General features: G+C 39.6%; 5 protein-coding genes across 6 annotated transcripts in view; all 5 read right to left on the bottom strand.

Annotated features, from left to right (window-relative positions):
* The window catches only part of LOC116201683 (probable disease resistance protein At1g61300), a 280,377-nt gene that overhangs the window by 113,188 nt on the left and 145,148 nt on the right, over positions 1 to 22,041 (bottom strand). The window lies entirely within an intron of this gene.
* On the bottom strand, positions 425 to 1,861 carry LOC116201738. Its single transcript, XM_031533143.1, has 2 exons — positions 1,710 to 1,861; positions 425 to 1,076 (listed from the first exon to the last, which is right to left on the bottom strand). Exons 1-2 carry the CDS (start codon positions 1,777 to 1,779, stop codon positions 829 to 831), a joined length of 318 nt encoding a protein of 105 aa, XP_031389003.1. The 5' UTR covers positions 1,780 to 1,861; the 3' UTR covers positions 425 to 828.
* Positions 2,361 to 6,386, bottom strand: LOC116201719 (5'-nucleotidase SurE). The gene is made up of 9 exons (XM_031533105.1): positions 5,912 to 6,386; positions 5,320 to 5,414; positions 4,889 to 5,000; positions 4,565 to 4,642; positions 4,286 to 4,439; positions 3,754 to 3,903; positions 3,560 to 3,667; positions 3,067 to 3,132; positions 2,361 to 2,725 (listed from the first exon to the last, which is right to left on the bottom strand). Exons 1-9 carry the CDS (start codon positions 6,175 to 6,177, stop codon positions 2,627 to 2,629), a joined length of 1,128 nt encoding a protein of 375 aa, XP_031388965.1. The 5' UTR covers positions 6,178 to 6,386; the 3' UTR covers positions 2,361 to 2,626.
* Positions 11,569 to 15,070, bottom strand: LOC116201720 (nucleosome assembly protein 1;3-like). 2 transcript variants are annotated; one of them, XM_031533107.1, is made up of 11 exons: positions 14,912 to 15,070; positions 14,773 to 14,816; positions 14,415 to 14,510; positions 13,725 to 13,817; positions 13,453 to 13,540; positions 13,297 to 13,358; positions 13,033 to 13,217; positions 12,764 to 12,941; positions 12,633 to 12,676; positions 12,296 to 12,497; positions 11,569 to 11,886 (listed from the first exon to the last, which is right to left on the bottom strand). In XM_031533107.1, exons 1-11 carry the CDS (start codon positions 14,955 to 14,957, stop codon positions 11,818 to 11,820), a joined length of 1,107 nt encoding a protein of 368 aa, XP_031388967.1. In that variant the 5' UTR covers positions 14,958 to 15,070; the 3' UTR covers positions 11,569 to 11,817. The 2 variants fall into 2 exon arrangements, with proteins under 2 accessions (XP_031388967.1, XP_031388966.1); XM_031533106.1 differs by having other exon boundaries at positions 14,903 to 15,061.
* Positions 15,829 to 19,554, bottom strand: LOC116201721 (nucleosome assembly protein 1;3-like). Its single transcript, XM_031533108.1, has 11 exons — positions 19,396 to 19,554; positions 19,262 to 19,305; positions 18,945 to 19,040; positions 18,367 to 18,459; positions 18,128 to 18,215; positions 17,970 to 18,031; positions 17,707 to 17,891; positions 17,430 to 17,607; positions 17,281 to 17,324; positions 16,796 to 17,006; positions 15,829 to 16,217 (listed from the first exon to the last, which is right to left on the bottom strand). The coding sequence occupies exons 1-11, from the start codon at positions 19,439 to 19,441 to the stop codon at positions 16,149 to 16,151; spliced, it is 1,116 nt and encodes a 371-aa protein (XP_031388968.1). The 5' UTR covers positions 19,442 to 19,554; the 3' UTR covers positions 15,829 to 16,148.

The raw sequence follows: 22,041 nt of genomic DNA, 5'->3' as shown, positions 1-22,041 counted from the left end.
ACGAATGTGCTGTCGATATCATCATTGATCATTGATGTACATTAGGTGGGTCCACATGTTTGGTCATTTATATAATTTCATGCCACTCCAACTAAGTTTTTAATATTCTTATTTGAAGATTATGTTAATCACATAAATAAACAATTATCGAAAAAAAATCACATAAATAACATAAATTATTTTTCCTCCGATTCGGACTATGCCGAATTTCTTTTCTCCGTTGAACAAAATGCCCTTGTTTTTAATAATATTTACAACCATGCCCCACAGAGAGATTCGCTATGCCGAATTCGGAGGTAATAGAATAACTACATAAATAAACGTGAGTGAATGGATAAAGGAATGTGGCCATTGAAAGGAACTTCCTTCATAACACGTCGTTCCATAAACATTCATAAAGAAGAGAACAAAGGCAAATGTTTGATACGAGGAATCCAACCGCCAGCCGAAGCCAGCTTGGATGTTTCATGGCGATCTCATTACAATACACTTCCCATACCAGAAGAAAAACTCACTAAATATTCCCTTTTTTGTCGAGTCCGATTGATTCTATAATCTGCGTCGTTTGTTCTTTGTATCGGTTCGAGCAATTTAAACGCAGCAAATCAACTTGGTGCCGCGCGAGGAAGCTGAAGTAAATAGAGACACGAGATGCAAACTCACAATCCTGGCGCTCAAAGCCAAAACCAAACACTAATATACAGGAAGAATGTGAAACAACGCGAGTACACGACTAAGTTTCTGAGTTTCTAACATCATCTTGGATCGAGTAACCGAAAACTCTTCGCAGAGACAAGTAAAGATCGAATGTTCTCACTTCAAGGATGATCAGCGATCATCAGAGTCCTTCTTGGGATGAACGGCCTCGGCAAGGGCTTCGATCTCCTCCTTCACGCGCTGGAAGACGTTCGGCCCCTTCACCTCATCGACCGGGGTGTTCTCGTCAATGTCATCACTCATCCCGTGCGTCTCTTTGTGATGGCGGTGCGGGGAGTCCTTCCCGGCGTGAAACACTGCTTCCATCTCTTCCTTGGCCCTCTCCAGTATATTCGGAGCCTTCACATCTTTCTCTTTCACTGCCGAGAGCGAAACACGGAAAGCGTAAGTCCATTACCAAAACCAGAAAGAACATTTCGCATTTAGCAGTGTACGTGACCCTTCCCAGTTTCCACACTTTACGCATATACAAACGGCGTTTTACGACTATGAAAATGCCTTCACGCCGCATTCATTCACAAACAGTTCTGAATTCCGATGGCATTTGTAATGGACATTGAAAATTTGATGTCAAGCTAAAAATATCCATGCCTTCAGTTTCTTTGCGACTTTCCGCAGGAGAGCTATACAATACGACCATACATCCAGGATTATCCAGTGATGAATAATAGAAGAAAATTGCATTGAAAATGGAGGATATGGAGAAGTGCTCATAATAGCTTCAGAAATTGAAAACAGAGTCCTTCAGGCGGACATCAAATACAACGAGTATGCTATGAGCTCATCAGTCGACTGTTAGATCAATAAATTCGAGCAAAAATTATCTGCAACGTCACCGCAAAGGAGGATCTAGCCACAAGCAAAGCTTCAATGCGATCCGATCAAGGACGAGATCGGAAATCAGAGGATAATATTGAAGAAATTGACGTGTGAGCGAATTGAAGAGCTATCGATGAATCCGAAACAGCGAGGTGGTAGTTGAGCAATTTCACCTGGCGATGGCGATGGCGATGAAGAGTGCGGCCCGTGCGGGTGCTGCTGTGGTTCCTTCGGTTCCGCCATTGCGCGCTTCCGCGAGAAACTCTTGTGGATGAAAATGAGAAATTGGAATAAGTTCGCCCTGGTAGGGAGAGGATGACAGGACAAGGAGATGAACCTTTTCTGATTGGGCCGAAGCTCCGTGGACCTCTCGGCCCATCTGGCCCAGAACAACGACAAGACGACTCCATTGCAACCCTTTCGGTTATGTGGGGATCAAATAAGGAACTTTAGACAGCAATCGATGCGGTCTTGCTAACAATGTCGAAATGGTGAAGGGGAATGCATGCTTAGATCAGCACTTGTCAATAATTCATTTGTTCGGTAGAGTTTCGACTGCCAGTCGTTACATCGGAAGTCATCGAAGTAAAGAAGGTGAGTGGGCTTCGGCCCGTATTGTACTGAACGTCAGTTAAGAGAAAGTATAGCATTCGCCCTCAAACTTCTGTCTCAGCACAATCCCCTCGAAATATGTCATGATTATGAAGCAGGATGAGCTTCCAGCTGATAACAATCGCAGATAACCACCATCAAGAATCATATTCCACACAAATAAGAAAAATAGCTTGATTAGAGCGAGGACCGAGAAATGTGACAGCATGGGGTTGTAAAATTCAGACCCGATCATTTTGCCATTACACAGTATGGAAAATAACTTTAATCAACAACTGTAAGTCTGTAATAAAACATCTCCATCCCCACCAATATTTTAGCTTACAAAAGAAAGATAATGATATAACATGAATTAAGAATGAAAACAACAGGGGAAGTAAAAGCCAAATCTCAAATAAATAGAAATTCTAAGGCGGAACAACCAGAAAGGTGCATACAAAATCGCGCTATGTTCTGGGTTTCCAGGGAATAGTAGTTCTTATTGGTCCTGTTGGAGGAAAGCCGATATCCAATCAGATGCTGCTGCCTGTGTCTCTGATGCTCCGTCCGAGGATAGAGAGAAGGGTGTTACTGCAACCTGTGGACCAAACAAGAAGTTAGAACAATGAACTGATACGAGAAACAGATCCTAGATAGTAGTAGAGAGAGAAAGGGCATTGCTCCAGGATACAATACGATATTAGACCTTTAAGAATAATCTATGTTTTTCATTTCATTAAGAAAAATTCTGCTCGTAAAGCCAAGTTCCCAATTCCTATGATCATCATCTTGATTTAGCTCAAGTCCAGTGAAAATATCAAATCGATAGTAAGACTTATTTTATCATGTACTTAATTGCCATAGGCTTAAAGCAAATGCAATATGGGAGATATTCACATGCAAATCACAGACCACTCGAGAGTTGAGAGTGCAACTTACAAATCCACTTTCCAGTGCTCTGATATCCAATTCCTCGTCTACATCTTCCTGGTCTTTCTGTGAAAACTGCAATAAACCATAGAGGAGAGTTCAATCCTTGGTCTGTGGAATTACGCAAGTTTCAAATAAAGTGGGAAATGTCAGAGCAATTTTCAGAAACTAGTGCCTCGACAAACTGCTCTGAATAGCACAAGCAAAAGATGACCAAAAATACTCCCTTGGCGTTCCCGAAAAAATTATGTGAACAAGCAACATAAGACAATCCCTCGGGAATCATTGCAATTTATAGTACAAGTATTTGGGTAACTGAAGATATGCTATAAACTCATCAGTACTTCAAGAATATGCAAGCAATTCTCATTATGGATAGACTGGTTGGAATGTGCTAAAGCCGAAGGACAACTAATTACGCCTTCCCAATAAAACATACAGGCTAACTTCACTACGTTGAAATTGATCATAGATGCGGCCCCAGCAGTCGAAATTTAATTACCTCTAGTCTAAAGTACTTTTTCACTTTATTGGTGTCAGATTTTCCTGCTGCCCCGATTGATTCAATTTCCACATTTCTCCTTTGTGTGTTTATACGCCGAGCCGCACCCTGATAGAAAAGAAGAATGCCGTCAGACCATTAAATGAACCAATAGTTTCAAAAGGATCCTACTTTTTAGGAAAGATCATACTTACCGCAGCAGAAGCATCTCGACTGAGCTGAGCAAGTTGAATACCCAAGCTTTGTTGATTGGACATGAATCCAGCAGAAGGATGCCTGTTAGCAGAAACAGCTAACCAGCTGGGGGTGGATCTCCACGTACTTTGCTTGGTGACTTTGAAGCCCTGTGGAAGTCATAGGTAAGATGGAAAACTGTGTGACAATGAGGATCAAGAGAGAAGAAATTGATATTCTCTAAGCTTTGAAAATATATTATAAGCAAACACTCTTCAAGAGAAAACATTAGAAGATGAATGCAGCTTTTTCATGCAGGAAGAGAGCGAGCTATCCAAGGAGAAGCCATGTGTCTATGCTTTCCATGGCATTTCTTATGCAAATGAAAAAAGTTGTAGCAATGATGATAATAAGTCTCAATTGAAGCCAGCCACATATTCCATCATCTTTGTCCATATATCAGGATGGATCCAATATCCATGTACACGTTGAATCAATAATAACGGAAGTGCTCATCAAGATTTATTTTACAGTATTCAAGAGTAGTCAAACCTTGTTTGCCGATGGTGAGGTAGGAATTTGTATTTTCAAGGAGCAATTTTTAGGAAAGCTCCCCTTTTCAATATCCCTAATAGCTGCATTTATCAATGGGAGGCATATGGTGACAGCATCCTTGAAATCACTTTCTTGGCTCTCATTCTTCTTCCTAAAATCAAACAAAACTCTTAATCAACAATGTCACCTGGCAAAAAAAGAAAAAAGGGGGCGAAACTACGAATATCCACAAAATAGGGAAATAAAGAGAGAGAAGAGAAAATAACCAAAAGTTACCAATTTAATGATATTGACAGAGATGGGACCCCGCAAATTAATGCCTCCCTTGCTCCGGCAATGGCACCTGAATAGAACCTGGTGGAATCTCTAATTAAACATTTTATGGAAAGGAAAACATTGGCAGAGCAAGAATAAACGGTACTAAGAAGTCTTAAGTGTTCTATTTGGTAAGAACCAACAGATAACCACCTAATACCATTATAACCCAGTAGACAGAGCTTCAAATACTTACAATTATGGTTTTCCTTTCGTTGAGAACATATAAATTTTAGTTACAAGGAAACCGATGGAGCACAAAAAACTGAAAAGCGAGCAACTCACGTGTCATGGCCACAGCTTGAACCCTGGTTGATACCACTTATAACCAGCAGAGGCTTTGACCATGAAAAGAGAGCCCCAGAGAGTGCTAATGACACGCAGTCCACAGGAGTGCCTAATTTTAAGAGAAATAACAAATGCCGGAAGTGAATAGACAAGACAAACTAAACAGATGAACAAAATGGTTGCTTTCTGAATTGACATACGACAGAGAAGAAAACATAGTCCTGATTCCCTCCCCCCCACCCCAAAAAGAATCAGCTTAAATTAAACAAGTCCCTCCTGTCACCATCTATAATTGCTCGGCTTAATTTCTCTCTTCAAATACTCAAAAAGCAGAAACTTTGCTAATCACTTGCAAATCGATATCAGATTTCCATATCATACAATGTAAATTATCATAAAGAGGAGGCAGAATAGCTCAAGTTCCATACCAGAAATTTCAAAAGCAGTAGCCCCATTTATTTCTGCAGAAGTGGCTGCCACTGTTTCTCTAAGGGTCACACAGTGACCTGAAAGTGATTTGTCCCTGAAAATACCAAAGGAGTGTGAAAACCATAGTGGCTACAATCATATGGACAGGTGAGCAAAACTACATTTCATCACATTTACATCACTGTCATTTTTCAAATCGACTAGTTTGAGCAGCTTCAGCTCTTTCCAAAACAGAGGAAAGACACAACAAATCTTGTGCAGAGCAAAGAAACAAAGGCAACTGCAAAAAAGAACCTAGTCTTGTGTACATTTTCAATTCACTGCAGTCTGAAACCAAACTAAGCTCACGAATTCTCATTATTCTCTCATATTTTCTCTCAAGCTCATTGCTTCACCCGAAGTCACCCCCGCGCCCCAACTTTACTGTTCATCCCAGCAAACAATCTTTCCCCTCAAACAATCTACATGACAGAGAATCGCTCGAGGCTGCTGAATGATGATATCCCGTAATCTCCATCTTAACATTAGTCCGATGCCTTTAGCAGGAAAACGCGGTTAGCCAAAGACAGGTTAAGAAATTAGAGAGCTCACGATTGAGGAGCGCAGACATGGACATCATAGAGCCCCTCTCGGACCAGGGCCTCCACGAGGAAGGTGAGGCCGGGGGACTCAATGCCGTCGCCATTGGTGACCAGAACGATGGGCTTTGAGGAATCACTGACAGGCTCCGAGGTGGATGGCTGAACTTCTTCCCCGGCGGCGGTTTCGGACGGCTCCTCGGACTTCCTGCTGAGGAGGACTTCCTGGAGATTGGAGACAAGGGCTTGAGGGAGGTGGTTGTCATTCACGGAGGTCATTGTAGCGTCAATGACGACGCGGGCTCGAGCTTTCCCTGCAGCTGAAGGGAGCGGATTTGGGGATTTTGGGGAAGGAAATGGAAACCTAGAGATGGTGGAGAAGGCTTGACGATGATGATGATGATGATGATGATGGAGAGAGAGAGAGAGAGGGGAATATTGTTGGACCGATTCTAACGGCGTTCAGCGTCTATGGAGACAGCGGAGAAATAGGAGAAAGCGAAATTCTAGTTAAGAAAGGCTATGGAATTTCTTTTCCCGGCAAAATTTTTGGATAGAAAGTAATTTATTTTCGAGTGCTTAAAGGTCGAGTCTGGTACGAGACGGCAGACCTACTCGAGGGTTGTAGTTCTCGTTGGATCGGGTTTGTCACTTGCATTCACATCGGTGCTCAATCGATTCTATTTGTATCCAGTTAGACACGCTTAGATAGGACAAACTTACCTAATAAGTCAATATTGATACGATTGATCTAGTCTATTAGATCAAAATGATCTGTTAATTGTTTGACTCGTCTTTAATGGTTACATTTTCGCATATCAAGACAATTGGAAACTATCCCGAGATAGGTAACGTATTGAAGCCTGCATCCGAGACAAAAGCTCCCTAAGGCAAGTATCCGTTCGTCCCGGGCCGCTTTGTCGGTCCATACGGCTAGATTTCCTGGCCCTAGGCCTAGGGCATGTGCCAGGGGAAAGTAAATTGGGAATTTGTGAAATGAGCAGTTAAAAAACACTTATCGAACCGTTGGCTTTGTGAGCCCACAAAGTTGAAATTTTCATATGATAGGACCAAAATCCTTTACACCTTTTTGAAAAGCACTGTAGACATTCTTTTTTTAAATAAAAAAAATCTGCCTGCTATTTTTTTTTTTAAATACAAATATATAAAACTTAAGGAAATTCATGTTAAACAACATCACACACTGATTTTCCATTGCGTAAATTCTTTGACAGTAACAAACCCAATTATCTTCTTTTTTTTTTTTTCTTTTTCTCATCTTCAAATTAGGTCAGTTTAAATTTATTAAGTAATCTTTTGGACCAAAAAAAATAGTGCACTAATAATGAAAATAATTAAGAAAAATAAACAAATTCATAAAAATAAAAATAACATAAACGCGTCAGAGAACTTCCCTAAATCTGATCCGCCAGCACGCATGGGCCAGGCGAAGTTCAGAAAGATAAAATATTCTTAAAGGTTACGCGTGTCCAGTAGCGCGTGAATCTACGATCCAGTACATTATTAAACTTTAGCCACGCGACGATTCAGACTTCGGACGTCGCGCCTTGCGTGTCCTTCACTCGCCAGGCGGAGCAAGATAATTCGCATCAACCTGGAGGTACACGTGGCATGCTTTTATTAGATGGGACCTGACTGCACATAATTTCATTTGACCATATGATCTGAGCCCCTTTAAATTTGGACCGGCAGCGACAAGAGACGTCCATAACTATGGCCCACTCGAAATTTTTTTTTTTTTGGAGGAAGAATCTCATTAATTACGTCGGCCCAAGATCCGTTACTATTCGAGGTGTAACAACTCCTCTAGCATCATCAGAACATACAGGACTTAAGAAAGCTGGAACATGTTGATAGCAGATAATTGGGACAGTCTGTCGTCCGCCTCTCTTGGCCAAGGAGTCAGCACAAGCATTCGATACCCGGTCGATGCGTCTTGGTCTGATATTGTGAAATCGGTTACTCAATGTCCTGCAATCATCAATCGAGGGTTTAAGAAGCACATTTTGGGGGCTGTTGTGGAATCGGAGGGAGGGAACGTGATAATGGCCAAGTTCTAAGGCCAATGCAGGGTTAACCGGCGAGGAAGGAGGCGGAGGAGGGGAGGAAGTGAAGCCATCGTAGCCATTGTCGGCCTTAGCAGGGAAGGGGGGAAAGATGGGGAGGGGGAGAGAGAGAGAGAGAGAGAGAGAGAATCACCAATGCCTTTCGATTTTTCACTTTCTAAGAAAAAAAAAAGAATAAAAACAGAAAGTTTGTTTTCCGATTAGTTATGGTTTGATGATCTCCTCTTAACCTACGGCTTACGCATTGTACAACATTTTCATAATTAAGGCCTAACTATTGTCATCGCAAGACTATTCAGATGGAAAGTCCCCTGCTACAAGGCCTTTCAGATGGTCTGGAGTTGTCTGTAAAAACTAGAAGTGTGAATGAGCTGAGCCGAGTCGAGCTCGAATATACTAGGCTTGAGCTCGGCTCGTTTATTAGTTCGCAAGCTTGGACAGGAGCTCGAGCTCGCGTGAGCCTAACACTTTGAGTTTGGGCTCGGCTGGTTGTATTTAGCAAAGACTCGGTTTGGATCTTATAGACCCAACATGCCAGCAGAGCTCGACTTGTATAAGGCTTGTGAGCTTGAGCTCGAGCTCGTATAGGCTGTGAGCTTGAGCTTGAGCTCATATAAGCTGTGAGCTCGAGCTTGCACGGGCTTGGATTGGGCATGAGCTTTGATCGGACTGCCGTAATAACTCATGATATATATATATATATATATATATATATATATATAACTTCTAAGAATATATATGTAAAGCTCGTTTAGGCTTGTGAGCTCCACAAGCCGATTACCATTGAGTTCAGCTCGGCTTCTTTAACGGGAGAGCTCGAGCAGAGCTAGGCTTGACCTTAATAAGAATGAGCCAAATTCGAACTTTCATCAAGCTGAGCTCGAACCGTTCGTGAATATCTCGACTGGTTTATACCCTTAGCAAAAACTCTCTTTCTAATGATTATTTTATTTTTACCATATTATTTTATTCAATATTTATATTTGTGATCTCCTTGCATTTCTTTCTCTTGGTAATCTATAATAACAACTAAACTCTTGTTTAGAGTGGACAAGTCTCAAGCTGTTGAATTTCTTCCTTTTTTATTTTGATTTTTCATTGTTTTATATATGTTGTGCTAAAACTTACAAGGTAGGAGAGAATAGCTTGGTGGTAAGGTGATTGTCACTTCCCCCGGTTGTTAATTGCACATTATACATTATACATTTTCTTATTTTTTGTTTTATTTTTCACATTCTCTCCTCCTCTTTCTTTCCTTTCTTAAACAAATAGCATATGTTAACATTTTTTTTTATTTTACAAATATTACCTCTCTCCTTTTTCTATTAAAAAACCAAATAATGGAAACTAATTATATATATTCTTATTCATATTTTCTCCCCTTTTTATCTTTCGTTAATTTCTTAAACCAATATTATTAATTATATCCGTATTATTTCTTTACAAATATAACATTTTTTTCCTTTTTTACATACAAGAATTGCCAAATAATTAAAATTAATGTCACCGTTAAAGTATTATCCACGATATCTTATAATATGATGGGTGTTCATTTTCTTGATTCTAAATTACATCGTCTATACTCAATCGTATTAGGGGAATGTCAATATTAGCGCCACTTTTTGTTTAGAAAAAATAGAAATCATAATTTCTACCGATGGCTACCCATTTATATCAAATAGAGAGTATGCATGCTCAACTTCATAGAAATAGTAATATCCATAAACAAATACATAAATAAGTCCCAAAAAAAGAAAAATAAAAGAATAATATTATTCTTTTGTTATGTGAATTTCGATTTAGTTTACATCCCAAGCTATCTCCTAGGGGAGTTACGTGGTGATATAATATCATTGTTACTCTCTTTTTTTTTTTAATGTATCATAAAAGTTAAAAGAATGACATTTTTCATGCTCTATACAAATCGATCGACGGTCGTATTAATATTCAATCGTTCCTTTGGCCCACACCGTGTTACATTTTTCCTGCCTTGCCAATTACCATCGATACTTATATTCTCTTATTTTTTCCTAAATAAGTTGCCTAAAAATTTTTATCACTCTCTTTAACATATTATTCAGTTTCAATGTTTAAATTAATGCCATTATTAGACTAACATGATTTCTAATATATAATAATCCCCATTATCGGTAACTTGAATTTATTATTACTTTAATAGCTATCATGCAACATAGAATAAAATAAAGGATAAATTTTCTCGCAAAAGTAAATTTTAGAATTATTGTTATTTATATTTATAATCAAATCAAATTTAACTTGAAATAATCAAATAAGATTTATTTTGCTAAAATAATGATACAGAAAAATAAGCATTATCCCAGCAAATCATTATAAACATTTTAATTGGTTCTTACTCATTAAATATTTTCTCTACATATTAAGATACGTCGTATGTAGCAACTTTATAAACAACTGGGGATTCACGGGACACATGTTGAATAAAATTCAAGCTATTCCGTACAATGTTGGGGTCAAATTCAAGCTTTTTAGGGAGAGATTGCTGCCCGCATTTGGCTGTGTACGAAAAGAATTTCAAAGATAAAAAGGAGACCATGTATGCATTAATTTATTTGACCTAGAGACGATGGCGGATAATGAAACACATGTCGATCAATCGACAGATTGACAACTGCCCTTGCTAACCAGTTTGCGTAAGAGTTACCCTCTCGGTAGACGTGCTTAAACTTCCACAAACCAATCCCGTCCAAGAGTTCACATATTGGAGAGACCAATATGGCAAGATGGGGTGCATAATGGTGTCCCTCGGCAATGATAGCTCAAACCATCTTCCTAATCCACCTCCAGCACTACATGACGATAACCAAGTAGTCACGCCTGCTCCAACTCAAGGACACCCAACAGCTCGGCTACTACAGCCGACGCAATGCCTTTACAAGGAATGACTTATCAGTCGAGACATTACGATATTCATATGAGACATTATAAGACATTTTTAAGCTAATACTACGCTATTAAAAATAATGTGATCGTCTAAGCAGTCATGGTCTTCCTTAGTAATTACAGTTGTCAACTAAAGGGGTGTCTCCCAATTGTCTATCTGTTATTTGGTACTTTGGTTTGATAAGATTCTCCATGAGGATTTGATCATAATGGATAGCATGGCCATCCTCTTTTCATGCATTGAGAAGAAATATCCCTTTTTCCTCAATAGAATAAAAAAAGGAATTCCAGGTTGGAACATTCCATTCCATCACGAGAGGGTTTTCCTGGAAAACAGTTTGTCTTAGAATCCATCATATCGGAATCAAGTTCATACAAAAGCTCTCTCTGTGACGGAAGCATATCAGAGACTATTCCAGCACATCTGCCATGCCACTCATATTTTGCATTCCGGGAAAGGATATGCTTTAGAGATGATCTTTCATCAGGGGAAAGGGCAGGAGCTAATTCTCAAGCCCTTAAGTTGGCTGACCTCAAAACGATGCAGGTCAGTGGCGATCTTCCCTCAGTTGGCAAACGGGGCCGACTGTTTTAATACCTTAGGCTTAGACTGACGGCCAATGAAAAACGGAAATACGATGCAACAGAGCAGTCCACGAAAGACCAGAACCCAATTGCACACAATAAAAAATGATTCATATTTCAGCAGTCTGTGAAACTTACAACAACGATAAATACCATTTCATCAAACTACTTGACTATATGAGAGATATGCCCCCTCCAAACGAATAAGACTGCCATTTCTCACCCAAAACTTGTGATTTCTCCTCCAAACCAAGCAATCAGAAGATAGAAGACAAACTGAAAACATATTCCCCCTCTTTTTCTGACCTTTTTCTTCTGGGATACATCACTGCTGCTTGCACTCTGGAGGCCTCTCACCTTGTTGACCTTCGCCTGCATGAGCCCTCCCACCCTTCTGCAGACATCAAGAGCGCGGCACACATTCATAAGCAAGAGAATTCTAGAAAGCAATGACAAGAAGACAGAGCAGAGCACAATCGGCAAGGAAAAAGATTAATCATTGACCCCCATGGAATCAATAGAAAGGACGAATTACTTTTCCGAGCTCAACCTACTTGCAGATCTATCTGTAACAGGGTATCATATTGATGATGAGGAAAACAGAATTGGTTTTCATCTTGCCATTTGATCAAAATTGAATCCAAATATAGTACAACCAGTCTATCAAAAGTACACGATAAGCATATGAAACAAAATATCTCGACTTGCATGGGAAATTGTATGAACTTAAGGAAGGTGACAATTATTAGGACTGGGATCACCAGGTAAAAGGATAAGGGAAATGATAAAATTTTAAATGGTACCTTCTTTCTCGTCTTCTTCTCATCTTCATCCTCGTCCTCATCCTCATCCTCTTCTTCATCTTCATCCTCATCATCTTCATCATCCTCGTCAATGTCACCTTCATCCTCATCGTCGTCCAAATCCCCAAATTCGTCTCCCTGAATAGCCTCCCCTGTGTACCATGAAACCGCATGAGGGATGATCTTATCTCTTATGGTTGACCTGCACAAAATCCAAAAGCTCAGAAAAAATTGAGAAACTTCTTAAAAGCATTTTCACCCAATTTCACAGATCACCAGAAAAGGCAAACAAAAATCAATCTGATCAATGCAAGACATCAATGACTGAAGCACTCACCCAATGTCATAATCTTGTTCCATCAGATTTTGAAGTTCCTCAGCCTGCACAAATAATTACATACATCTTAGACGGAAACGAGAAACCAATGTCTGGGACAGAATTTGTCAAAACAAATGTATTTTACATACAGTGTCTTCATCGATGTCTTCATCATCCTCAGGCACTTGAGGTGGACTAAAGAAGTTGAAAAAGCTTTCGCAATTCTCAGTTTTAGTAATGGGCTTTGCATTCTTAGATCCTTTCTTTGGCTTCTTCTTGAGAATCTTCTGGGTCAAGCATTTTCCTGGATACCATTCAATCTCCGTCCTGCAAAGAAGCAAGCACCAAGCACATTGGTCATCTAAATTGCAAGTAAAAAAAAAAGAGTCAAAAAACTCATGGAAGGATAAAAATTTACCCTATAGCTTTCTCTAAAATCGGCTCATCTTCATCAATCATGTGGTAGATCTTTGTCAAGACAGAGTTCTTAAAATAGGGATTAGTGTCAAAGAAGAATTCCAGTTTGAATCCCTTGGGTTCATCTATTTTACACCACTTAATATCCTTGAGATACTTAAGAGCCCCTTCATCACGCTCGTTAATCTGCCATAGAACGAGAAAAACAAACAGTTAGAAAAAGGTGAACTTTGAAGTACCCAATACATAATTTCAGAATGCTCACCTCCTCAGCTAGCACTTCATTATTTTTCATTGCATTAAGCCAGAAATCAGGCACCCCTTTTTCTGCAAGCAAAACAATAATTTCAGCCATTTTTGGAGCAATAATCTAATTAATCTATATAACATTTACGTCCATAATATCAGATCGATAGGGTACCTTCACCAGCCTTATCTTCTTCTTGGCTCTTTTCTGCCTCCTCCGGAATTCCTTCCACTTCAACGATACCATTCACAATATCATATCTCTAAAAGCATTTGGCAGAACTAGCAATTAGAGAAATAATAAGGCATGAATAGATTAACTGCCAATACAGACAGGTCACAATACATTGTATAAAAGTCGTACATAATGTGTTCACGTGACAGAGATGCTCAAAATATAACTGCGAACACACGCAAATCACCCACACCGATAACATAAAAAAGTACCTTGGTATACAGTGGTTGATAAAGTTTTTGGTATTTAGCTTCAAGTGCAGCCCTTTCCTCCAGGAATTTTGCTTCTAATTCATCATGCTGGCTCTGCATTGCAGCAAATTTGGAGTCCGTTAAAATTTGAGAATCTCCCCAGCGCATTAATACTAATAAGCACATTAACACTCATAAGGATTGATAGTACAATGGAAAGTTAAAATAGCTCTGTCACCCCAGATGCTAAATAAAATGCCACACAAGAATCCTAAATACGCAAGAAAGACAAACAGAAAAGATAATACATAACCACAGAACAATCCCAAACAAGATAAATACAAATTGCTGCATCATTGGAAGGAGGTAAAGAATGAAACAGGGCGGAGGCAAAATACTTGACAAAAACACAGGGGAGCTCAGTAATGAGGATCAGCTGAAAAGAAAATGACCAATTGGAAGGCAACAAAAACCTAGTGGAGGCACAGCAGAGGTTTGGCAGAAGGTACAGCTGCAACATAGGAAACACTTTTGAAAACAACCATGTCTAAAAGAGCATGTGGGAGAAGGGCTATTAATTTGAGGCTTAGGATATTGAAAATGTTCATATGTATGCACAAAATAAAAGTAATATTACAAGAGCAAGCTCTCGTGCAGACAAAAAGAGAAAAAGCAGCAACAAAGTGGAGATTCCAATAAGAAAGGACATGCCTGGATATCTCGGAGAACTTCGACGCGCTTCCTAACGACTGGTGAGAGGTTCTCGAGCACATCAGAATGCTGCCCTGCCAAATTCTGGAGTTTATTCTACAAACAGAACAAAAAATCATCAGCTTTTTAAACCACGGCACTTAATCAGGCACCCCATTTGGAGATTTTAGTTACTCCACAACCATTGCATCCTCAATTTCAGTCCAAAACACTAATTTGACATTGGTCCAGTCTCTATTTGATTTAAATCACCAGGATGAGCAAATAAAGGGTCGACTTTCCACAGTTATCAGTCTGCCAGTTAAAGAGTTCTCTAGCTTCACTCAGAAGATTCAGACAGGGGGATAGAGTTACAGACCTTGAGGGCGCTAACGAGCCCAGCTCGATCCTCGTCATTGAGGGCTACAAACAAACAAGGACATAAGAAGGAATCAATAAACAACCTCGAAGACACATGCGCACATAGCACACACAGACAGGGAGAGAACTGAAGTCACCGGAAGCGAGATCCGCAACGTTGAAGCTATCCTTGTCGTTGCTCATGGTGGACCCTGCGGAAGTGAAGAGGGTATTGCAGAGCAGTTGAGATGTGAGGCAGAGAGGAGAAACCTTTGGCTCTCTGCAACTGAAAAACCCTAGCTTTCAGAATGGGCGGGGATCAGATAAAAAAGAGGCGCCGGTAAATTGTTTCTAATTTTCATTTGCTCCCTTCATCTTTATTATTTTCGACATGTGATTCCTATACTTTTTAGATTTTTCAAATCATACCCTTCAGTATTTCAGGTCTCTGGCCTAGAAGGTGATGGTGTTGATGAAGATACTATATGTGCGAATATTCTCTATTATTAAATAACAAAATGCATGATTCTGGATATGGAAAGAAGTTGATGTATTAGCTAACACCGAGCTTGACTGCAATGTAATTGGCTTGATTTGTTTATGGCGAATTCCTTCAAAATCCATGGTAAATGAATTACCATCCAAATAGATCTGTCTGAACAAAACGTAAATTTAGTATGTCCATTATTATTTCAAAATAATGTTCGAAACCTGGTCTAAATGTCCGGCAACAAGCGAGGACAAAATGTCTCATAAGGTAGATTTTAGTCGTCCCTGTTTTGTTTAGTGAAGATGGGGCGACAACCTGAGGCCTCAAGGAAACTAGCAAATGAAAGCTGTGTCATCGCATTGTCATTGAGGCTGAGTTCAAGTCCAACCACAGCACGGATAAACCCAACCCCGTTAGGCTAATGACGACCTTAAGTCCTTCAACCAAGCCTTGCGAGGTTGAATCACCAAAATCCTTGTGACCTACTCCTCCTGATCCAAGATCCACCGAGAGGCTAATTTTCATAACTGGACACACAGAAAATGATACACGGGAAACTGGAAAAACATAACCTAACCAAGCGTGTGTACCCGACGAGACAATGTTACTGACAAAAAGAAGAAGAAAATGACTCGTATTTCAAAGAGTCTGTAAAACTTACAACATGGATAAAATCATCATCATAGCACACTACTTTGACTATATGACAGATACGCCCATCCAAGCCAACAAAAATATGACATTTCCCCGCCCACCCCAAAACTTGTAATTTCCCCCTCCCCAACCCAAAGCCAACAGAAGACGGAAAACAAATGAAAACAAATTTTCCCCCTCCCAATGTATTCTGGGAAACATCACTGCTGCTTGCATTCCGGAGGCCTCTCACCAATGTATTCTGGCAAACATCACTGCTGCTTGCATTCCGGAGGCCTCTCACCTTGTTGACCTTCTCCGACCTGTGCTCTTCCACCTTTCTGCAGATGTCAAAGGTAAACCACAATATTAAAAGCACAAAAGAGAATTTGACTCAGAGGGAGAAGGGAGGTGAAACAACTGCTTGACTAGCAAAACATTATGAGATCACCATAAAGTATGGAGGAATGTTCGGTGCACATCCTAGTTCCATATCTATCAGAACCGGGGTGCCCGCTTCATGGGATGACAAACAAAATAACAACATTGGTGTTCCACTCGGATTTTTTTTCAGAAAGGTATCACTATATTTCTGTCCAACCAAACCTAGTGTATCCAAAGTATATGCAATAAACAAGAGGGTATGCTTAGCCGGAAAGATGATGGCTGCAGCAAAAGTTCAAGCAAAATTAGTAAGTAGTTAGCATCACCTAGTAACTCGGATTTGCTTAGCCGGAAAGAAACTAACAAGGATTCAAAATACAAGGGGAACCACACGGCCAACGACATTAGATATGAACTGATAAAATGATTACAACACCTGTGAATAACCACCTGTTCTTTATGTTCAAATTCCAGTCCCTTTTTATTAGTACCAACAAGCGACCAATATAAATTGAGATAGTAAGTTAGAACTAACCTTCTTTCTTGTCTTCTTCTTCTTCTCATCTTCATCTTCGTCCTCATCCTCATCCTCTTCTTCATCTTCCTCTTCCTCATCATCTTCATCATCCTCATCCATATCACCTTCATCTTCGTCATCATCTAAATCCCCGAACTCATCTCCTTGAATAGCCTCTCCTGTGAACCATGACACTGCATGGGGGATGATCTTGTCTCTGATGGTTGACCTGCACAAATTCCAAACAAGTTGAAATCTTCACATGAATGTTCTGAAGACTACAAAGCATTGACAAACACAAAAGAGATACCATAGAGCCGACCTATTCGGTTACCAAAATAAAGGATGTAAGTATTCCTTCATTTCTGCGATCATATGAAGTAAATTGAAAACTCAAGCAATAAAAAAGGAGCATTTAAGCAATTTGAACACCACAGACAAGCAAAACAGGGAAATTGAAATCAATTTGACACAAGAACGATGTCAACAGATGAAGCACTCACCCGATGTCATAATCTTGCTCCATCAGGTTCTGAAGTTCCTCGGCCTGCAGCAATGATTAAAATAATTACAAACATATTGAACATAAGTGATAAACCAATCTTCGGGGCAGATTTTTCATTTAAAAAAAGAAGAAGAAGGTTTTACATACAGTGTCTTCATCAATGTCTTCGTCGTCCTCTGGCACTTGAGGTGGATTAAAGAAGTTGAAAAAGCTATCACAATTCTCGGTTTTAGTTACGGGCTTTGAGTTCTTGGATCCTTTCTTAGGCTTCTTTTTGAGAATTTTCTGTGTCAGGCATTTTCCTGGGTACCATTCAATCTCCGTCCTACAAAGAACCCGGCACCATAAATACTGACTAACAAAGGGAATTGCGGCAATAACAAATCAAACTGACTCCACTAAAGATAACATACAAGAAATTTACCCCATTGCTTTCTCTAAGATTGGCTCATCCTCATCAATCATGTGGTAGATCTTTGTCAAAACAGAGTTCTTGAAATAGGGATTGGTATCAAAGAAGAATTCCAGCTTGAATCCTTTTGGATCATCTATCCTGCACCACTTAATATCTTTGAGATATTTAAGAGCTCCTTCATCACGCTCGTTAATCTGCACCACGAGTAATCAACAAACATCAGGAAAAAGTTTACGCAGGAGGCCCCAATACATAATAATCAGAATGCTGACCTCCTCAGCTAGCACTTCATTATTTTTCATCGCATTAAGCCAAAAATCAGGCACTCCTTTTTCTGCAAGCAAAACAATAACGTTCAGCCATTTTCTTTTGGACAATATGCTAATAATGTATATAATATTTATGTCCCGGATATAAATTGACTAGATACCTTCACCAGCCTTATCTTCTTCTTGGCTCTTTTCTGTTTCTTTTGGAACTCCTTCAACTTCAACAACACCATTCACAATTTCATATCTCTAAAAGCATTTGGCAGAACTAGCAATTAGTGTAATAATAAGGCAATAAAAGATCAACTGCCAATACAGAAAAGTCACCTCACATTGTATAAAAGCTGTATAAATGTGGTCATAGTGAAGTGCAAAGTCATCTATGCAACATATTAGGTACCTTGCTATATAGTGGTTGATAAAGTTTCTGGTATTTGGCTTCGAGTGCAGCCCTTTCCTCAAGGAATTTTGCTTCGAATTCGTCGTGCTGGCTCTGCATTGAAGAAAATTAACGAGTACATCAGACCTGGCAAATCTCCTCAAGAAGGATCAATACTCTGGTAGCCAACAATGAAAAGATAAAACAGCTCTGTCACCCTGATGCACAATAGAATGCAAAACTGGAAATCTTAAAACACCCAATTTTTTGTTGTTTAAGATTAAGAAGATAGTGGGAATGTACTGATTCTGTTGTGGTAAAAGTGAAATTGGACACGAGCAATTCTTCAGATTGCACACTCAGCGGGAAACATTCTCAAAAACAACCATGTCCGATCACACATTGGAAAAACCTCATAAGACTTCCTGATTGTTTTCGTTTACTACTATCATCATACTTATTTAAAAGTAATATTGGACATGAACAATTCCTCGCATGATTACCCAAAAAAAGAAAACTTCACATCTTTAAGCAGGATTCGCTAGAACAGCCAGAGAAAACAGCCGCAATAAATGGAGAGTTTTCAAGAGAGAACATGCCTGGATTTCACGGAGAACTTCGACGCGCTTCCTAACAACTGGAGGGAGGTTCTCGAGAACGTCAGAATGCTGTCCCGCCAAATTCTGGAGCTTGTTCTGGATAAGCAGACAAAACGATTAGGATTTTTAGTTATTCTGCAATCATTAAATCCTCGGTTTCATTCCACGAAACTAAATTCGCATCGCCCAATCTCCGTTTGATGCAAAATTCGCCAAACCAAGCACAACCGGATCATACTTCCCCAACTATCAGACCGCCAATTTAGAGTTCTCTCTCTTCACTCATAAGATTCAGAGAAAGGAACAGAGTTACTGACCTTGAGGGCGTTAACAAGCCCAGCTCGATCCTCGTCGTTGAGCGCTTCAGGACATAGACCAAATGAGAAATCAATACAACACAACACAATACAATACAGTGGCCACCAATACACACATGGAGAGTTGAAGTTACCGGAAGCGAGATCCGCAACGTTGAAACTCTCCTTGTCGTTGCTCATGGTGAACTCTGATGAGGGAAAAAGGAATTTGCAGAGCAGTTGAGATGCGCGAGGCAGAGAGAAAAACCCTTTGCTCTCTGCAAATGAAAAACCCTAGCTCGAGAATGCGCGGGGACAGATAAAAAGGGAAGAGGGAAAATGGTCTAATTCTAATTTTCTCCCTACATTTTAATTCTCTTAGATATGTGATCCCCGTAATTTTAGATTTTCCGTCCCTAGCCTCTACTTCATTGCTCGAATTCGATTGAGATCTTCTTGATCCTGAGCTCGGTGCTGCTCTATAAGGAATGCTGATGAGACTCGCAGCCGATTGATGATCTTTGATCAGTACCCGTAACATCTGATCAACTCTAGTTGTCCGATATCACAAAGAGAAATCAAATTTGGAGATGACGATTCAATTTGATTCCATGATGCATAAATCAGTTCATATTCAAAACAATATAATTATGATATTGTATAAGAGGGGGGCTTGATTTAATTAAGAGTACATTGGCAATTTGATTATTGAATTTTTATGATTACATTAATTTGGTCCTTAAATTACTTTTTACATCAATTCGGTCCTTGAATTTATCAATTTGCATCAATTAGGTCCTCGTTACATCATTTAGGTTCCTCGTTGAGATCCAAAATGATGCAAAATTTGCACAGTGAGGGATCTAAATAATGTAACAAGGATCAAATTGATACAATTGTGGAAAGTCATGAAGCAAATTGATGTAATAGCGAAAAGTAAGGGATCGAATTATCTATTTACTCTTTAATTTATAGCACTGGGAATAAACCTGTTATTTAGTATGTTATGTATTTCAGTGTTTATGGAGAATAGGTAGCCCACGTGGTTGTCCTTATAAAGACAATGGCGTGGCGATCCATGTCGACTGCATTCTTAGTAATTTATTATTATCATGTTATTGTGCTTGTTGAAATGGTGAATGAAGTTCCTCAGTGCAACCAAAGTCATACCAATCAAACTCCCATAGTCAGGGTCAGAGCCAGAATCGGAATCGGTATCGGAGTCGGAATATGTTATATCCCCGTCAAAGATGAAGTGCTCCATGAGTCTTCTCAAGAGTACCCATACTGGCCCACGGGCCTTGAACTTGGAACATAAGGTCGTGTTAGGCTTGGTTGACTTATTCCTTCAACATCTCCAGCACTGTCAGAACTTTCAGCCTCGATCACGGGCCGGAGGCCCGCCCAGTCCGACTTTCCAAGCGCAGAATCGGCCAGGCATGGGTAAGAACCAAAGGCTTCCAGGGCCGTTCCAGAAATTTAGGCGGGTCTCGGCCCTGACACCCAAAAAATGCCATTAGAAGCTCGAGGATCGTTCCAGTGCGGACTAACATTTCAAAGTATATATCGCGACGCTCGAACATGATTAGTTTTAATCAATACGTTGAGGATATTCGGTGGTGTCATAAAAAAAAAAATTAGTGCAGTACACTAAGATAGCGTATAGATATCCGTCCAGGTAGGCTCGATCGTGGGGTGAGGCTTTCAATAAGCGGGCTATGGGATTCTTTCGAGACAGTTAGCGCTGCACGTGACCGGGTCTATATGTAACTTATGACAGATTCGATCGAACGATAACTCGGAAAAACACAGGGTACGATCGAGTTTGAAATTAATCATACGATGATGATGATTACGAATGATTTTAGTGCAGTATTTTATATTATTATTATTATTACCAGTCAACCAGGGAAGAGGACCATTGACTTGTTATGCATGGTTTAGTGAGGAGGCAGGCGTTTCTTCCACGCCAGCTTTTACTTGACAATATCCGAGGTTGGAACCATCGTACCGTCGACAGTTATTGTCATTATCGTTGCAACAGTTATAAAATCATAATAATTAATTACACCACAGCATCATCCTCGAGTTGGTGAACTCTATAGGAACGACGAATTTTCCACCCTTAGGTCCAAGACCTAATAAAATAAGCTAATATCCAGCTCGGGATTCTACGAGAAAACGAGTCCATTACGGTTGGAACGGGCAACGAATCCTAATGTGTACGTGTATTAAACTCAAGTTATAAGAGTGCATATACATATGTATACATAGCATGTCAAATCCCCATATAAGAAAAGGCAATTTTTCAAAGTACGCAGCCGTGAGGGGACAATTTTTTTATTTATTTACATATATCATGAAAATGCCACAACTAATTAAAAAAAGTATATTACTAATAAAAATGAGAAGAGAGACCAATAATGTTCCTTTGAAAGTAAAGGAAGAGAAGGATGTGGACAGGGTAGTTAAATAATGGCAAGATATGAAAATGATTTTTTGGTCTCTTTCATGCATGTTTGTAGGGAAGGAATAATTTTTTTTAACAAAAAGTTAAATTAAATTAAAGTTTAAGATGAAAGTACGTTTTACGGGTGTGCAGGTCCAGATATTTTCTTTTTTCACGATATTCGAACCCTACATTATAAGAGATAAGTTCCAAAATTTGTAACCGGACCCTACCTTATTAGAATTTGGACCCGAAACTTACTCGGAATCTGAATTATATTACAGGTTTCAGGTACCCTGTTGGAATATGTAACTTTTCTTTTATCTTTTTCTCTTCAAACATAATAAATGAA

Source organism: Punica granatum, chromosome 3 (genome assembly GCF_007655135.1).
Source record: "Punica granatum isolate Tunisia-2019 chromosome 3, ASM765513v2, whole genome shotgun sequence".
NCBI lineage: Eukaryota > Viridiplantae > Streptophyta > Magnoliopsida > Myrtales > Lythraceae > Punica > Punica granatum.
The sequence above is the reverse complement of the archived record's forward strand: the minus strand, read 5'-3'. Positions and strand labels throughout refer to the sequence as shown.

What these genes read in the sequence shown, in the direction of transcription:
- LOC116201738 (XM_031533143.1), bottom strand. Translation starts at nt 1,779, where the DNA reads ATGGCGGAACCGAAGGAACCACAGCAGCACCCGCACGGGCCGCACTCT. An exon ending in ATCGCCATCGCCATCGCCAG is followed by an intron (nt 1,077 to 1,709) that starts GTGAAATTGCTC and finishes CGCTCTCGGCAG; the next exon opens with TGAAAGAGAAAGATGTGAAG.
- LOC116201719 (XM_031533105.1), bottom strand. Translation starts at nt 6,177, where the DNA reads ATGACCTCCGTGAATGACAACCACCTCCCTCAAGCCCTTGTCTCCAAT. An exon ending in CATGTCTGCGCTCCTCAATC is followed by an intron (nt 5,415 to 5,911) that starts GTGAGCTCTCTA and finishes TGGTATTTTCAG; the next exon opens with GGACAAATCACTTTCAGGTC. An exon ending in TCAAGCTGTGGCCATGACAC is followed by an intron (nt 4,643 to 4,888) that starts GTGAGTTGCTCG and finishes AGATTCCACCAG; the next exon opens with GTTCTATTCAGGTGCCATTG.
- LOC116201720 (XM_031533106.1), bottom strand. Translation starts at nt 14,957, where the DNA reads ATGAGCAACGACAAGGATAGCTTCAACGTTGCGGATCTCGCTTCCGGT. An exon ending in ATGAAGTGCTAGCTGAGGAG is followed by an intron (nt 13,218 to 13,296) that starts GTGAGCATTCTG and finishes GTTCTATGGCAG; the next exon opens with ATTAACGAGCGTGATGAAGG. An exon ending in GAACAAGATTATGACATTGG is followed by an intron (nt 12,498 to 12,632) that starts GTGAGTGCTTCA and finishes GATTTTGTGCAG; the next exon opens with GTCAACCATAAGAGATAAGA.
- LOC116201721 (XM_031533108.1), bottom strand. Translation starts at nt 19,441, where the DNA reads ATGAGCAACGACAAGGAGAGTTTCAACGTTGCGGATCTCGCTTCCG. An exon ending in AGAAGATAAGGCTGGTGAAG is followed by an intron (nt 18,032 to 18,127) that starts GTATCTAGTCAA and finishes TTTTGCTTGCAG; the next exon opens with AAAAAGGAGTGCCTGATTTT. An exon ending in ATGAAGTGCTAGCTGAGGAG is followed by an intron (nt 17,892 to 17,969) that starts GTCAGCATTCTG and finishes CTCGTGGTGCAG; the next exon opens with ATTAACGAGCGTGATGAAGG.